Source organism: Delphinapterus leucas, chromosome X (assembly GCF_059928025.1).
Source record: "Delphinapterus leucas isolate spDelLeu-1000000601 "Yukka" chromosome X, BTC_Dleu_Yukka2, whole genome shotgun sequence".
Taxonomy (NCBI): Eukaryota; Metazoa; Chordata; class Mammalia; order Artiodactyla; family Monodontidae; genus Delphinapterus; species Delphinapterus leucas.
In genome coordinates this window covers 85,495,399-85,513,700 of record NC_143150.1, presented here as the reverse complement: position 1 = coordinate 85,513,700, position 18,302 = coordinate 85,495,399, and the positions used below count along the sequence as shown (strand labels likewise).

The 18,302-nt window shown below is 47.5% G+C and overlaps 1 protein-coding gene and 1 long non-coding RNA gene across 8 annotated transcripts in view; both read right to left on the bottom strand.

The window, feature by feature from the left end:
• Positions 1-7,060, bottom strand: part of FGD1 (FYVE, RhoGEF and PH domain containing 1) — a 35,655-nt gene extending 28,595 nt beyond the window's left edge. Inside the window, exon 1 of the mRNA XM_022563621.3 lies at positions 6,651-7,060. Within this exon, the coding sequence (XP_022419329.1) occupies positions 6,651-6,957 (307 nt within the window). The 5' untranslated portion in view covers positions 6,958-7,060. The remainder of the gene's footprint in view (positions 1-6,650) is intronic.
• A 695-nt stretch (positions 7,061-7,755) lies between these two features.
• Positions 7,756-18,302, bottom strand: part of LOC111169429 (uncharacterized) — a 31,370-nt gene continuing 20,823 nt past the window's right edge. For 4 of the 7 annotated variants that reach the window (XR_016391361.1, XR_016391362.1, XR_016391363.1 and 1 more), the window contains one exon: positions 7,756-17,522. This is a non-coding gene — a long non-coding RNA (uncharacterized LOC111169429). The remainder of the gene's footprint in view (positions 17,523-18,302) is intronic. The other 3 variants (XR_016391365.1, XR_016391366.1, XR_016391364.1) reach the window with 3 other exon arrangements.

Here is an 18,302-nt window from a genome sequence, read left to right as displayed (position 1 = left end):
GCCTCAGCCACACACCTGTGCCCCTCACCCTCCTGTCCTTAGTCTGGGGCCCAGATGGACACAATTGACGCCTACTGGGCACTGCCCCTTTTTCAGGCTCCTCAGACTCAGTGCATCTTAAAACCCAGCTCTATCCCAGCCCCTAGTGGCTCTTCCTCCTGTTTCCCCACCCCAGGAATGGCACCTCCAGCCACCCAGTTCCCTAAGCCAGAGGCTGGGCTTTCTCCACGACTCCCCCTGCTCCCTTAACTCACACGTCCAGCCAGACCCCAAGTCCTACAGACTCAGCTTCTTAGGAGGGCAGGAATCCATAGACTATTTTTCCCACTCCAGCCTCCTAACGGGTCTTCCTCCCATCCTCAGGGCCCTCTACAAGGTATTCTCCACACCACAACCAGGTTATGAAAACACAATCCCCTTCAATTTCTGTAGCCCGGTGAAGGGCTCCCCTTGCCTCGGGGGTAAACTCCAAACTCCTGAGCGTAGGGACAAGTAAGGCCCAGCCTGAAAACACTTCCCCACCCCCACCCTCCAACCACAAAGGCCTCTTGTCTGTTCCTCGAAAGTGCTCTCCTCTGCCTGGGGCTTTGGCACATGTCATTCTCATGGGCCTGAACAGCTTTTCTGCTTCTCCTTACCTCTGGACTATTTATCAATGGGATCTCAGCTCAAGTGTCCTCTTTTCCCTGCCTGCCCCCTCCTCATCTGTTCCTTCAGCATCTGTGCTTGGAATTACCTGTCATGTATGTCTTCCCTGCTAGAAAGGAGCTCCACGAGGACAGGGACTGAGCCTGCCTTTTGTTGCCCACCCAGCAATTCACACAGGGCCAAGCACAAAGTAGGTACTCAATAAACATTTGTTAAATGAAGAAATGTCCTCCTTCTTCCCCTCTTGCACTCTCCCTTATCTGCTCACCAAGTACTTAAGGATGCCCTACTATATGCCAGACAAATGCGATGAACAGGTCCTTGATGTTACAAATGGGGAAACGAAGGCCTTGAGGTGGGAAGGGAAGCCTGAGGGCACAGTGAACCAAGGGCAGAGTCAGGAGTGCAGAGGTGCCTTCTGCTATTGCCCTCATCCTTGTCTCCAGCCCTCTGTGTTTTGAGGTAACTTTTGGAGGTGTGATGCCTTCCAGGTCCAAGGAACTGGGTACTGGAGCCTGGAGAGGCTGGACTCACTGCTCCAAGGATGTCTGCTCTCTCCAGATGAGGGCACTTAACACTTCTGGGCTGGGCAACGGCAGAGTGCACTTCCTGTCCTCATTCCAGACAGGTCCGAGCCCCACCCAGCCAGCGTCTGGCCAGCTCCACATCTGCCTAAGGCATTTAGCTAACTGGTCCCCAGAATACCATGGTTGGCATCTGTCTGGAGCACTGGTAGCTGCCGCTCACCCTTGAAGGAGCAAGTAGCCCCAGCCAGGCTGTCCCCTAGGGGCAGAGGCACGTGAAAGGGCCGAGGAATGGGGGTGCCAACCATCTGCAGCTGGAAACTTCATTTCTTTTAGTCCTGTCTGGAGAAGTCCTTTTTGCAGCTACCCAGTCTTTACACTTTGTTGTGTTTGTTTGGGAGGCCCCAGCTGACTAGAAACCAAATCAGGGTCTTTTCCCAGACACTCCCCTGGAATCTCAAACTGCTGCTCTCCAAAAATCACCAGCAGAGCCCACCACTCCCTCCTGTCAAGAGTCCCCTCTTCTCCTTTCCATGAGCAACCTCCCTCTATGGTCTCTCAGGATGCCCTCAACAGGGAAAACATGGAAGGAGCCACAGGAATTTACTTCACCAATGTTTGATTTGCTTTTCAGTACTCCCTCCATTCTTTGCAGCAGCCACTACCCTGGGTATATGTGAAATGGGTCTCAGCTTTATGCAAATATACTTTAAAAACTGCTCGTCCCCCCACCCCACCCCCAAATGACATTTCTAAGGCAAAGTTTGGGTGACTCTGCTGACCTCACTATCTGACCTCACTATCCATGTCTTCAAGGATGGGACTGGGGCTTCCCTGGTGGTGCAGTGGTTAAGAATCCACCTGCCAATGCAGGGGACACGGGTTCGAGCCCTGGTCCAGGAAGATCCCACATGCCGCAGAGCAACTGAGCCCGTGAGCCACAACTACTGAGGCTGCACTCTACAGTCCGTGAGCCACAACTCCTGAAGCCCACACGCCCTAGAGCCCGTGCTCTGCAGCAAGAGAAGCCCGCGCACCACAACGAAGAGTTGCCCCTGCTCGCCACCCGGATGCCCCCACAGGCCTCTCAAATGCAACAGGTTTCAAACATACATCAGTATCTCCCCCCAAACCTGCTCCTTCTCTTGCAAGTAGGTGGCCCCACCAGCATCCACCAGGTCACCATAGTTGGTTTCAGAAAACAACCCAGACTCATCCTGGACTTTTCCTTCTTCCTTGGCCTCTACGTCCAAGACACCACCAAGATCTGTCCATGTTAGCACCAAAATATCTCTCAGATCTTACCTTCCTCACCTGCCATCACTCTAACCCAAGCTACCTCTTGCTGGGATGACTGTGACCCCTACCTGCCGGTCTCTGACTCCACTCTTGTGCCCCTACCATCCACTCTCCACATACAGCCGTGGGGATTTCTCAAACACCCATATCTGAGCACATCATTCCCCTTCAAAGGTTCCCCTTTGCCCTCAGGATAAAGTCCCTTCACCAGCCTTATCTCTCTACTTCTCCCAATACCAGCCCCTGTCTGAGGATGCCTCATGTCTCAGTGCCTTTGCTCCCACTGAACTTCCTACCTGAACTGCTATGTTCCTCCTAGCTCTGCAAACCTTGCTGGCACCCCTCTAGAGCCCTTCCTTTGGGCCACGCCCTGTGCTGGGTGCTGCTGATGCCAGCGTTTCCTCTGCCTAGAGTCCCAGAACTGTAACTGCCTTCCAGCTTAAATTGCCAAATGGCAGCCATACATAGGAGCTAGGCATAAAGGGTAAACTGAGGCTGCCAGTGTTTGTGCGTATGTGGGTGAGAGGTTGACTCACTCCCTTTAGCTTAGATCCCATGCCTCCCTTCAGGGTTGGGAGTTATGGTGGGAGGCCCACACAAGGCCCTGGGGAGAGGGCCTCAGAGTGGAGGCTGATGTGGTATCCTAATGATGCTGACTCACTGTAGGACCGCAGCTAAACTGCCTCTCAGAGTCTCCACTGTCCCAGCTCAAGGATGGTTCCCACTCTAGGCTATACATCAGAATCACCTGAGGAGCTTTCAAAATAGATTCCCGGGTTGCAACCCTAAGATCCTGGAGCTTTGAGGTAGAGTCTGGGAATCACATTTATTTTTTCAAAGTCAACAAGGGGGATTCTGATGTTCATCCAGTATAGGAAACCCAGGACCAGACGGTGACTAGGGGCCTTTCCAGCTCCAATTCTTACTCTAAGAGTGTCAGATGATGGCCCAGGCTCCAAATCAGAAGGAGTCAGCCCCTCTTGCTGCCCCCCTCAACAGGCTGAGTCCTTCCACTACCCACGAAAAGGCTTTAACACCAGGTGCAACTCCTTTGACTGAGCTAGGGTCAAATCCCAAGCTATCCCCCAATCAGCATCTGGAAAGATATTCCCAAAGCTGAGGAAGAAAGCAGGGCTCCCCCCAAATCTCTATGAGCAAACCTACACTTGGGAACTCCTTTCTGACTCTCTCAAAGCCCTCTCTGGTATCTCAGAGTTTAGTTATCTCAGTAACCCAATAAGGCCTTAGGTTTTATCAAACCGGGAAATGGGCATAAAAACAATCAACCAACCCCCCACTAGGAATCAGGGTAACTAAAAGAGAAAGCACTTTGAAGCAATTCAAAGCTTTTACATGGATAAGATATATTATTTTAAAAACCATCCCCCCCCCACCAGGATGGGCCACTGCCCCTAAGGATGGTGATTCTATAAAGGCCTCAGCAGTCTGAGGGAGGAAGCGGGGAGGCACACGGAAATCTTAACATGTGGACTGAAATGTTTCAATCCTTTAATTGACGCGCTCACACACACACACAACACACACACACACACACACACACACACACACACACACACACACACACACACACACACCCTGCAACTACCAACCCTGTCCTCTTTGGGCCAATTATAGGCAAGTCCTGTGGAGAGAGAACCAAGTCACTTGTGTCTACCCCTGGGCTGGCTGGGCAGTGGGGGTGGCGGGCTCTCACGCCCCATGCTGCTGTGAATCACATGGCCCAGCGCTTGTCTTGCCAGGGCCTGAGTAATTCCTCCGCCTCTTCTTCAGAAGGTTTTTCTCTTATTTTTTTTTAAATTTTATTTCATTCTGCAGGCTTTGCAACCAGTATCTCATAGACTTCTCATGGCATTCTCTAGATGAGGAAATTGAGGCTCAGAGAAGGGAAGTCACTCACCTGGGGTTCCACAGTGAGTCAGTTAGGAATGGTTAGATGGGAGGCCAGGTCCTTCCCTGACACCCTTCTTATTCCCACTCCTCAACTTGAAGTGAAAGAAAGAAAAAGACACCCACCAATTCGAGAGGCAGGGACTTCATTGGGAAAAAGGATCGTAGGAACTTAGTGCTGCTTTTTGGGGGGAGGAGGGGAGTGGTTCAGGATGGGTATTTTGATTGTAATTTAGAAGGACTGATGGAATAGAAAGAATCACTGCTGTGTATTGATCAGAGGCCAGAGACCAGGGGCCTAGATGCTGCCCAGCTACTGACTCCCATACCAAGAGTATCTGGAGGGCAGGAGCTCAGTTGTCCTTCTCTTAGACAATGGTTACTGAGGGCCTACTATGTGATTCCTTCTTATCTGTTCAGGCATTTGTTCAAGGATTTATTGAGCTAGGCACTATGCTAGTTGCTGGGGATACAACGGTGAACAAAACAGATATAATCCCCTAGCCCTCACGGAGCTCACATTCTAGTTGAGGAAGACAAGCAATAAATAAGTAGACACATAGAATAAGATAACTGCATATGTACTAAGCACAAGGATGGAAGTGCAGTGGCAATTTCGATGGAGACCCACAAGGGCCCCTACCTAAAGTGATCAGGGAAGGTCTCTCAGAGGAGGTGACATCTGAGCTGAGACCTGAAAGATAAGAAACAAGCCAGGTAGAGAGCAGGGGGAAGAGCTGCCAGGCAGAGGGGAAAGCAGATGCAAAAGCCCTGAGGTGGGAGTGCTTGTGGCATGTTTTGGGATCTGAAAGAAGGTGCTGCAGTAAAGTGGGTGAGTAACCTGCTTCACACAGTGTCTGTCAAGGGGAGTTTGGAAAGTCAGCAAGAGCAACGTGCAGGGCAGGGCGTTAAAGGCCTGTTGTCAGCTGGTTATCTCCAGCCCACACTGAGGGAGCCCCTGAGAACTCCCAGAGGTTCCACAACTAGCCCAAGGTCACAAGAGCAGCAAGGGGCACATGTTGCCCATACTTTTATGCTTTACTAATGCTACCTGGTACTGGGCCACAGTCCCCCCAAACCTGAGAAGCCTGGGATGTGGACCCTGGGAGGTCCCAGAGGCTCAACAGCTACTTCAAGTGTTGCCCAGGGGAAGGTACTGCTCTTCCTCCATGGCTCCCGGGCTCAGGTCCACATGGGATGTCCCCAGATGGGGGAGGCCCTGCTGGGCTCCTCAGACACTCAGTTCTGTGCAGTGCAAAGGTCTCTCCAGGCAGTGGCCTGTGGCCCTAGCCTGACCTAGAGCTGCTCCACCTCTGCAAATCCAAGTTCAAGCATCCTGACTTCGCCTCACAAACAACCTTATTAAAGCCCTGCACCTCTGCAGCTCTGCTACAACTGGCTTCTGCCTCCCCCCATCACCACCTTTCTGCTGTCTCCCTACCTACCAGCCCCTCCAGCCCTTCCCTCCAACTTGACCCCCAAGGCCCACCTCTTCCACCTTTGTCTCTCATCAGCACCTTCTACTCCCTCCTTCCCTTGTCCTCCTGCCACATACACCTGGCAAAACCCCAACCTTGGATCAATCCACCATCCCTCTTTTTTTTTTTTCCACTCATACTCCAGAGCTGCCGAACAGTACAGGAGAAAATCACATAAGCAGAAGGCTTGGCTTTACTTTCATGGTCTCCAACCTCAGTTTGGGAAGCAGAAAGACCATAGACTTTGGACTCAAATAGATCTGGTTTGGAATCCTGTCTCTATACTAGCTGTGTAACCTTGGGCAAGTTACTTAATTTCTTTGAGCCTCAGTTTCCTCCCGTACAAAATGGGTCTAATGATACTTCACAGGAGGCTCCTGAAGATGAAATGAAAACCCATGTAAAGCACCCAGTGCCTGGCACAATGTAGGCGCTTGGCAAATGGGAGACTCGTTCTTTTCTCCCATTCCCCCAAACAAACCCCCCTTTTACTGCCTTGCAATCCAGCCCCTTTTTCTTAGAGTGCTCCCTCTCCCATTAGCCTCAGCAGATAGAAGAGAAGAGGGTCGGAAGGATTGAGGGGGCACAGGGGACAGAGAGGAGGCGGGAGGGGGGGGGCCGGGGTTGAAAGAATTAGACGAAGGCCGAGGAGCGAGGGAAGGGGTTGCGGGTTGAGAAGAGACGAAGGGCTGGGGTGAGCGGGCCGGCCCAGAGGTGGGGCTTAAAGGGCCCGAGAACAAGAACCCGCTCCCAGGCCCATGGCTCGGGCTCCCATGCTTTCTCGGTCACTCACCAGGCCGGGGTTGCGAGCCCTCCAGGTGGTAGGAGAAGCGCAGGGCCCGGTGGTGCTGTGGACTGGGGCCGCAGGGCAAGACCCGGGGGCCTGGAGCGACGCCCAGACTGGCGTCCGAGGGTCCGGCAAACTGGGGATCCAAGAGGCTTCCGAGAGCCGAGCCTGATCCCCTGGGCACCGGCAGTGCAGGCTCCGAGGCTCCAGGGTCCGAGTCGGCATAGGCCGGTGGCGCGGCGCTGGGGGAGTTCGCGGTTGGGTGTTCGGGCTCGGAAGGCCCAGCGCCCCCCGGGGCTCGGTGGCCGTGCATGGTCCGGGCCTGGGCGCGGGGCCCGGGCTCCCCGCTTGGCTCCAGCTCCTGGGGCGTAGGCGCGGGCGGAGGAGGCCCGGCGCCCGGCGGAGCAGCGGCCTCAGGCTCGGGGGGCGGGGCTGCGGGCTCAGCCCCACTGCGGAGACTCGAGCCCCCGGCCCGGGCCCGGGCCAGCAGCCGTGGCAGCGGTGGCAGTACCAGCAGCAGCCGCGGCCACCGCCGCTGCGGTGCCAGGCATCGCCGGCCCGGGCCCCGCGCTGGGAGTGGGCTCGGCGGGGCCGGGGGCCCGCTGGGGAGCGCTGTCTATGCGGCAGCGGCTGGGTGAGGGTCGGGGGGTAGCGCTCGGCGCGGGCTCTCTCGTGAGAGGCGAGCCACTTCCGTAGCCCCGGGGCGAGCGGCCGGTCTGTTCCGAGTGCGTGTTCTCTTCTTTCTCCCCAGATGGGAATCGATCTGGGCTCTCCTGGCTGGTCGGAAAAGGTTCTTCCTCCCGCCGCAGCGGAGGCTGGGGGGCGGAGGGGAGGAGAGGAGAGGGAAGGGGAGGGAGGGAGGGAGGAGAGGATGGCGGTGGCGGGGGGCGCGTGTGTGCGCCGCGCGGTCGGGCTGGGGGTTTCCCCCTCAGCCAATGCCTCCCGACGATGCTCCAGCGGCGGGGGCAGGGGCACAGCCTGGGCCCGGCTCCGCCGTCCTCCCCAGCCTTGGCCTGGGTCTCCGCGGCGGCGGGCGGGAAGGAGCCCGGGGAAGGGGGGTGGGGAGGCGGGAGCAGTCGCTGAGGCAGCCGCAGCCACAGCGGCGCTGGGACCCAGTTGCCCGGGCCCCGCCCCCTCGCCCGGGATTTGCGCCTGGCCACGCCTCCTCACTTCGGCCGGCCTCAATTCTCACTGCGACCGCCTTCAAGGCACTCCTTCTTCTTAAAAATTCCCCCTCAGCCTGTCTTCTCCATCTCCCCCTGGTCCCGCACAGTCAAGTCTACGGGCTCAAACCCCCAAATCTGCCTGTCACATCTCAGTTTTGCCTCCCTCTGCTCATCGATCTCTTTTCCAGCAACCTTTCCACATGTTCCAGAGTTCTAGGGCTTGGCTCGTAGGGGACTTGCCTTTGATACTCTTCACGCAGCTCAGACCAGACCTCATGGTTCTTTACTTCGCCACTCTTTGGCTAATAGCCTCAGTTTCCAGGATTGTCGCATCTGCCTGGCAGCATTCCAACCTTGAATCAGTCCAACTGTCCGCCTTTTCCATGCCTGTGCCCAGGCAGCTAAACACTGCTGGAGAAAACTATTCAACCTCACAGATTTGTGCCACTATAAACTCATGGTCCCCAGCTTCTACCAGGCCCTCGGTGCTGACCCACAACCCTACTATGCATTCCCGGACAGCCTTCTCTCTCATGCTCTGCAACAGCCATTTCTAACCTCCCTTCTCCTCAAACCCCTAACTTCTCCATCTGTCCCCTGACCCTCAGCAGATGACCCCACCTACTTCACAGAGTAAACAGAAGTCACCAAAAAGGAAGTTCTTTCCTTCTTGCCACCAAACCTACAGAATCTGTCCCTTGTTCCTTCCCAACAGCATTTAAACATACTCAGGTCTCTTCCATCTAAAAATTACCAAAAAATCTCCCTCTCCAACCACCTCCCTCTCTTCCCTCTATAAACGTCTCAAGAGTCGCCTACACTTAACTGTCTTAATTTTCCCACTTCCCACTTATCTTTCAACCCACTCCAATCTGCCTCTACTATTTGCCTGATACTGCTCTCTTATCAAGGTCTGCCATGGCCCATGTCACTAAATCCAATAGAATCTATTCAGAGGTTATCTTACCTGACTTCTTGGTAGCATTTGGCACTAGTGACCACTCCCTCCTCCTTAAACCACTTCCATGACACCACACTCTCTGTTTTCTCCTGCTTCCTTGGTAACTCCTTTTTACTTTTCAGACTCCTCCTTGTCCAACTCTTAAATGCTGGTGCTCTTTAGGTTTTGGCCTGAGCTCTCTTCTCTCTGCTCTTTCCTATGATTATTACATTCATTCTCATGGTTTCAACTATCATTTCTTTGCTGATGACTCCCAAATTGATACAAGTCCAGGTACTTCTCCTGACCTATGCGTTCAGCGGGTTAATAGACAGATAACTCTACCTGAATACCCTGGAGACACCTAAAGCCTCAGCTTCTCTCCAACTCAAGGTATCCTCCTCCCAGCCTTTTTGTCCTTCTTTGTGCCTTACCTTAGCGAATGACCCTAGTCAAGGCAGAAACCTGAGCTATACCCCTCTTCTTTCTCCTCCACTCCCATGCAATCACCAAGTTCTGTCATTTTTATCTCCTGAATATCTCCCAAATTTACGTAGTCTCTTTTATTTCTGCTGCTACTACCCTAATCTAGGCCAGCACCATTTCTAACCTGAATACTGTCACAACCTCCCTGTTTTAGTCTTATTCCCTGGAATCTAGTCTCTTCACTGTAGGCAGTATGATCTTTTGAAAAGGTAAACCAAAATCATATCACTCTCACGTTTAGAATCCTTCAATGAGTCCCCCACTTGCTCAAAAGGAAAACTACCTTCCTCAACAGGCAAAGTCAAGCTGGGCTCTTCATGATTTGACCACCACCAGCCTTTCCAGACTCCATGCTTGAGTCAAAGCTGAAATTATTAGACTGTTCCTTAGTCTGTCTAGCTTTGGAGTCTTTGCATATGCTGTTGCATCTGCAAGAAATTCTGTGCACATCTCCTCAGTTCCATTTCATTTGTTCTTCAGATCTCTGCTCATTTGATGAATGCCTTTTGAGCACACACTTTGGGCCAGGCACCACATGAGGCACTACTTATGCAGTGGTGAATAAGACAGACATGAACAAGATCATGGAAAACAAACTCGGCCCTCAGAATTTCAGTCTGGCGCTGGAGAGGACTTGAGGTAAACAAATACATAATTAAAACATATAAACACACAAAATTACAAATTGTGATAAGGCTATAAAGAGTTGGAACAGGGTGATAGGAAAGTGAATAACAGGTGGGGGCAATTTAACCTGAGATTCAGGCAAGGCTGATACTTAAGGTGAGTAAAGGAATGGGAGTTAGCCCATGAAGAGTGGAGGCAAAAGTGTCCCAGGCAGAGGCCACAGCAAGTGAGAAGGCCCTGGGAAGAAAGGGAAAGGGTATACTTAGGAACTGCAGGAAGGCCAGTGTGGCTGGAGCATAGTGAGCTGAGGGCAAGAGGTATGGGATGTGAGGTTGAGGAGGTAGGCAGGCAGAAGCCAACTTATGTTGGGCTTTATAGGCCATGGTGAGAAGAATAGATCTTATACTATGAGCAATAAAAAGGTACTGAAGCAGTGCTTTTAAATGTGGGTCAAACTGCAGAAGGTACTGAAATCAACTTGAGAAAATAGAAAATATCAGAACGTATCATAGGATTATGTAGGAAGGGTAAGCATGTCTCAGTTTGCATCATATATGATCATGATGAAATAGTATCTCTTTTGTAGATACTTCCTATCCCCCAAATGCTGAAATACACTACATTGAAAGGTTTTAAGCTTGGAATTGACATGGTATAGTTAATGTTTAAAGAGATTACTTTGGCTGCTGTGGATTGGATTGGAGGTGGACAAGATTAGGAGTCTACTGCAATCAGAGATGACGGTGAGTGGACTAAGGTGGCAGAGGTGGAGATGAAGAGAGGTAGATTTGAAAGATATTTAGAATTGAAAGGGCTTGGTGTGGTGGCTTGCGGGTGGGAGGGAGAGGGAGGAATCAAGGATACCTCCCAGGGACCTGGTGATGTGAGGCCAGGTCATTCATCGAGATGAGGAAGACAGAAAGAGGAACAGGTTTTCAGGGGAAGATCAAGAGTTCAGTTTTACATGCCCTTGAAATAGCCAAAGGAAGAAGTCAAGCAGATAGTGGTATATATTGTACATCCCAGAGAGGTCTGGTTTCAGATATAAATGAGAGTTGGCAGTATAGAGATAGCATTAAAAAACCACGAGAGAAGTCAGAGACAGAACAAAGAGAAAGGAAGAGGATCCATGACTGAGCTCTGAGAAATCTCAAGTTTAGAGGTTGAATGAAGGAGTAGGAGGTGGCAAAGAGACTGAAAAGAGGTAAAGAGATAGGGACATAACTAGCGATGTGTCAGGGATGTTTTAAGAGTGCTGAGAAGTCAACTGAGGATTGAAAAGGGTCCATTGGATACGGCAATATGGGTGTTGGTAGTGACCTTGATATAAGTAGTTTTGGAGGAGTGGTGGGGTGAAAACCAGAATGGATGAAGAGTGAATGGATACACCATTGGTAGGAGTGTAAACTGATACAACCACTCTAGAAAATGTTGGCCATTTTCTAGTAAAGCTGAACTATGCACATACTCTAGGTCCAGCAATTTTAGGTGTCTATCCCAGAGCGGTAGTTCCCACAATGTGGTCTGGGGATCCTGAGGGCAGGGATGGGGGGTGGGGGAGCCAAAACCATAATACTAGAAAGATGTTATTTGCTTCTTTTACTCTCATTCTCTCAAGTACGTAGAGTGGAGTTTTCCAGAGGCTACATGACATGTAATATCACAGATTGAATGCAGAAGCAGATATGAGAATCCAGCTGTCTTCTATTAAGCCATACAGTAAAGAGATTTGCAAAAATGTAAAACAATGCCACTCTTCTCACTATATTCTTTTTGTTTTGGAAAATATGGTTATTTTTCATAAAAATGTTACTTTTGTTACATGTAATTGGCTTATTATTTTAAAATTAATATATTTAAGCTTTCTCAGTTTTAATTTCTAATACAGCAAGTATCAATTGGTATAACCCACATACGCCAAAGCTTTTTAGGGTCTGCAGTGATTTTTAAGAATGTAAAGCAAGTTCTGAGACCAGAAAGTTTGAGAATTGCTCCCCTAGAGAAATCCTCACATGTGTATACTGGGAGACACTACAAGAGTGTTCACCAAAGCTTGTTTGTTTTTTTTTATTTTTATTTTTTATTTTTAATTTTTTTGGCGGTGCGCGGGCCTTTCACTGTTGTGGCCTCTCCCGTTGCAGAGCACAGGCTCTGGACGTGCAGGCCCAGCGGCCATGGCTCACGGGCCCAGCCGCTCCGCGGCATGTGGGATCTTCCTGGACTGGGGCACGAACCCGTGTCCCCTGCATCGGCAGGCGGACTCTCAATCACTGCGCCACCAGGGAAGCCCACCAAAGCCTGTTTGAAACAGCAAGAAACAGAAACAAGAAAATAAGATGAATAAATTGAGACATATTTATACAATGGAATACTATAATTAAATAAATGAATGAACTCCAGCTACACGTATCAACATGGATAAAACTCAGGAAACCTAATACTGATTCAAAAAAGTCATGAAAGAATATGTTTATATAAAGTTGAACAACAGTCAAAATTATACAATATATGGATGCAGTAATATGTTGTAAAACCATACAAAAAAGCAAGGCATGAAAAATGACACTGGTTACCTCAGGGAGGGGAAGGAGATGTGACTGGGGAGGGCTACATGGTGGGTTTTGTCATTCATAAATGATTTGTTTTTGAAGCTGGGTACATAGGTATTTGTTTTATAATTTATTCGAACTGTACAGATATGTATATTATAAAATTTATAATGTATTATCATGAAAAATAAAATTTAAAAAGCAGGAATAATTGGATAGAGCGCTGGTGGGAGGGTAGGTTGTTACAGGACCTTCCCTGAGGTCAGAGGGAATAAAACACTGCCCCCGATCATGCTGAAGTGGAGCTAGGTGTGTAGGCGATTTCCTTGTGAAACATGGCTGTGAATGGGAACAGAGCCCAGAGAGCTAAGGTGATGGTAGGAGGAGGGGCAAAGAATGATTTTTCTAAGATGGGAGATACTAGACTATGCTTGTTTGCTGCTGGGAAAGACCCAGAGACCATAGAGAGGGACTGGATGGCAACACAGAAGAGAAAGGGAATAATGGAAGGGAAAGGAGGAGCTGGGGTCTGAGGCACTGGGCCTCAGAGAGGAGAGGTCCTCAGGCCCTTCACTGTAACAGGAAGGAATGAAACAAAAGATGAATACAGATACTGGGAGGTTTAGAGATTCAGTGGTGGGAAGATGAAGGTCCTGGAACAATTCTCCCATGTCTGATGGCTTTTATTTTGTCACTGAAGCATGAGATAAGATCATTTTTCTGTAGAGAGAATAGAAATATTAGTCAGTCTTTCTTAATGGCATGGTTGATAGAAATTTTTTACTATTGATAGTTTAGAAAAGTTTCAGCTTTATGATAATGTAGTTTTAGGACTATTGTCAAATTTGGGAAAACCTGTTTAGTTTCTTTCATATATGAGCTGTAAGATGTCAGGGCATTTCAATTTTCTTATGGAGTGAAGAGTACACATCTTCAGTACTCTTTGATTTTTTCGCTGATTGTTAAGCAGGTCTTGGAAGAAACAAATGAGGGACCCTGAAGCTTCACTGACCTCTCTGTAAATCTGTCTTTGCCCTCTTTGACCTACTTTCTCCTCCAGGAAGCATTCTCTGATTTTCCCTGGCCGAGGTTCTCCCACAGGGCTATATTCCTGTCTCTCACAGGACTTTTCTCACTCTCTCTGAGGTAGCCAGGTCATCCTCCTTCGCTAGATAGAGGGAGCTCCAGAGGGTAAGGAGTCAGGACACACTTACCTTGGTTCAGCAGTCTTCCATCAGTCTGTGAGTGAGTCTTCACTGGAGCAGTGTGGTATGGTGGTCAAACATGTAGGCCTTGGAGGCAGGCAGACTGGAATTTGATTTTTTGCACATTGGGTGTACAGAAAGAACAGGGTTCATCCTAATCCTTGGTTCATGACATACTCTACCATTGGTCCAGGCTGGGGCTTCACTCCTAGCTCCTCTGTGTGACCCTGGGTAAGTTACTCATTGCTCTAAGTCTCAGTTTCCCCATCTGTAAACTGGGGATGATAATAATACCTACTACATCAGAGTTGTGAGGATTCAATAACATAATCCATGAAACGCATGCACAGTCCCCAGTACCTAATGTTTAATAAATGGTAGCCCTCCACATGATTGGGAGTATACTGTAGGTGGAGGATACAGTATTGCATAACAAAGTCCCAGGCCCTGCCTTCCTGAGCTCACAGCCTATTGGGTACCACACAGCCCAGTGCCAGCCCTGATATATCCAAGACTTGTGAGTGGTTGTTGAATCAAAATTATTTCCTTCTGTGCCTCTATTTCTTTTTTTTACTGTCACCCCAGTTCACCATCACTGTCACCACCTTTCAGATGTCTCCCATCTCTCTTATTTTGCTCTCTCTTGTCTTTCTGTTTACATCTCTCTGGTGGTTTCTCTTTCCTATCTCTCCTATTCTCTCTCAATCTCTCCCCTTCTTGCTCTTGCTCTCACTCTCTCTCCATTGCCTCTGTTGGGGGTTGCCTTGTCTCCATCCTGTCCCCATCTAACTTATGGTTCTCCTCTTGGTCTGTGTCTCCATCCTCACATATATAATACCATATTACTCTACCTCATCTGTTTCTGAATCTGTGTTCCAAAATTTGTCTTTTCTGCTTCTCTTTCAATTTCCTTTGGCTCCTTGGCCTTTTTTCTGTCCACCCCTCTGTCTCCATCACTCTGTACCTATTTATCTTATCTCTGCCTGTCTCCCAGTTCTCATCTTTGTATTTATGTTGCTGCATTCATCCGTCTCTGTTCCCCACCTATCTTTCTCTATTTCTATTCTCACCTTTCTGTTCCAGTCTCTGTCTTCACCCCAGCCTCCCACCCCCTCACAACTAACATTTACATTCTCTTTGTTTCTCTCTCACACACATACCCCTATGTTGGTCTTCTTGCCCTTGTTTCCCTCTTTGAGTCTCTCCTCATCTATCACCCCTTTTCTACCTCTGTTACCATCTCTCTTGCTGGGTGGCTCTCCTCATGTGCCTGTCTCTTGTTTCCATCTTTCTGTCCCTATGTGTGTTTCATCTGTTTGCCATCTTGTCCCCAGATCCCTGTCTGTCTGTATCTCTGTCACTGACAGAGTAGTCAAGAGTATGGCCTCTGGTGTTAGATTGTCTGGATTCCAATCCTAGTTGTGCTGCTGACTTGCTGTGCCTCAGTGTCCTCATCTGTAAAACAGGGCTGATAACAGTACCTGCTTCAGTGTTACCAAGAGCATTAAATGAACTAACACATGTACAGCTTACAGAACCATGCCTCAAATATAAGAAATGCTCAAAAATATTATTAGCTCCTAAAAATAAATAACAAGGACCTACTATAGCACAGGGAACTGTATTCAATATTTTGTAATAACCTATAATGGAAAAGAATATGAAAAAGACTATATATACCTATATATTTACATATATATATAATTGAATCACTTTGCTGTACACCTGAAACATTGTAAATCAACTATACTTCAGTTAAAAAATATTAGCTTCTATATCATCAACCTCTTCCTCCTCAACACCATCTCCGTTTCTATCTTTGTCTATCTAATCCCAGTCACTCTCTTTATCTACCTGGCTGTTATCATCTCTGTGTCTCTCTCTATCCACCTGGCTGTTATCATCTCTGTGTCTCTATCCTCATGTTTTATGTAACTGCCTTTCTGACCCCAATCTGTGTCTCTGTCCCCATCTCTCTCTCTCCCTACATTCCAGCCTCATTTCTGTCAGTCCCTCTTTTTCTACCCTGCCCATTCCATCTGTCTGTACATCTCTCTGTCCCCAAACTTCTTTGCTTCTTTATCACCATTTCTGACTATCTGTTCCTACCATTCAGGCCCTATTTCTTGGTCTCTGTCTCTTTATATCCTTGTTCTCAATTCTCTATCCCCCGTTCCCATATCTATCTTTGTTTATCTATTTCTTTATAAAAATCTTATTCTGTTTCTTTCTCCTCATCTCCCTGTGTCTTCTTCTGGCCTCTCTGGACAATTTAGATTGGAATTGGTCTGGTAGATAATGTGGAGCTATAAAAGGGTTTAGGAGGAAGCAGTAGGCCTGGCAAGAGGCAAGTGGCAGGGTGTGGAATTTCATGGCTCTGCCAAATCCTCCTGAACGACGTGGCCTCTGAGGTCAAGGTTAGCACAAACCCCCTCAACTCAGCCTCTTCAAGAAAGACAAAGAATGCTGCAGTTATTGGGAGGACCAGGAAGGGGTATTTTTCTGAGTGAAATTCCATCCGGAAGCTGGAATCCAGAGCATTTCCTGTTGTAATGTTTCTTCCAGACTTGGAGAGTCTGAACTTGCCACGTAGCATGTGCACTGCATACATATATTTCTACAGTAAAACACAGAGATGCATACATAATCCCCCACCCTCAGAGATGCAGACATGTGCAGAGACATATAGATACACATAGAATCAAGAACCCTCACAGTTGCAGACACTCCAAGACATGGAAAAGCACACAGAATGAATTACCAGCTGGCAGAGATGCTGATGTACACAGGGACATTGAGAGAACCATGGAAATACCCCCATCACAGCTCACGGACCCATGCAAACAGATACAGAAAAATAATTACATAGAAAAATTGTTCTTTTTCAGCCTGACATTTTCATATAAACAGAAACACACCAGAGCATCATGTATAAAAAACACACCTTTATAGAAGTGTGCACATTCATACATAATCACAAATATCCAAAGCAACAGAGAATCACATATAGCCATTGCTTTGCTGAAAGTGTAGAGGTAGCCAAACTTCCTCTGGCCCCCAAATAACAGACATGCTGCTCCTCTTGTGCCCCCCTCTCTGTGAAGGCACCACCAAGTACTCAAGCCAGAAACCTGACTGCTAGGTACTAGACAGAAATAATTGGAAACATCTAGATAAAGTTTTTTTTCCTAGAAAAATATAAAATGATAAACATGGCATAGGAAGTAGAGAACGTGAATAGACCACTAGGCATTAATGAAACTGAAATGGTAGGTAAGGACATCGCTTCCCCCCAAATCCAGGCCCAGATGGATTTACAGGTATAGTGTGTGGGACTCTCAGGAGTTACTTCTCTTCTTATACAAGTTATTCCAGAAAATAGAAAAGGAGAGAAAGCTGCCTAGCTCATTTTATTTGTCTAGTAAAATCTTGAAGTCTTGATTTTAAAAACAGATAAGGACAATTAAAGAAAATTATAGGCTCATTTCACTTATGAATATAGATGCATAAATCGTAAATTAAATATTAGCTAATTGAATCCAACAGTATTTAAAAAATACATCACAATCAAATGGAGTTAATTCCAAGAATGCAAGGAGAATGCATTCAAACTCAGAAAAATCTATCAATGTAATTTACCACATGAATAGACTAAGGGAGAATAATTATATGAGTATCTCAATTAATATAGAAAAATTATGTTACATGCCTACTTATGATGAAAACGCTTTAAAAAATATGAATAGAAGGCAAATTTCTTAACTTGGTGAAGGTTACATACCAAAATTTTACAGCATACTTTGCAGAAAATGGAGAAACTTAAGATGCATTTCCTTGAAGGTTAAGACTAGATACTTACCCTCACCAACTACTGTTTAACATAGAACTGGAAGTCTTGTTTAATACTATAAAGGGAGAAAAAGAAATGAGATGTGTAAGGACTGGAAGAGAAGAGATAAAACCAACAGATTCAACTGACATACTATTAGAATTCAAAAGAATTCAGCAAGGTTGCCAGGTACAAAATCAACTTATAAAAATCAATAACATTTCTTTACATTAGCAATAAACAACTAGAAAAAATAAGATACCTAAAATTAATCACTAGACCAAAGTATAAACTTTTCTAAATGTCAGGACAACTAAAAAAAAATGAGAGAAAAACCACATTCACAGAAAGATAGACAAGATGAAAAGGCAGAGGGCTATGTACCACATGAAGGAACAAGATAAAACCTCAGAAAAACAACTAAATGAAGTGGAGGTAGGAAACCTTCCAGGAAAAGAATTCAGAATAATGATAGTGAAGATGATCGAGGAACTTGGAAAAAGAACGGAGGTAAAGAGAGAGAAGATGCAAGAAATGTTTAACAAAGACCTAGAAGAACTAAAGAAAAAACACCTAGAAGAATTAAAGAACAAACAGAGATGAACAATACAATAACTGAAATGAAAAATACACTAGAAGGAATCAATAGCAGAATAAATGAGGCAGAAGAACAGATAAGTGACCTAGAAGACAGAATGGTGGAACTCACTGCCATGGAACAGAATAAAGAAAAAGAATGAAAAGAAATCGAGACAGCCTAAGAGACCTCTGGGACAACATTAAACACAACAACATTCGCATTATAGGGGTCCAGAAGGAGAAGAGAGAGAGAAAGGAACCGAGAAAATATTTGAAG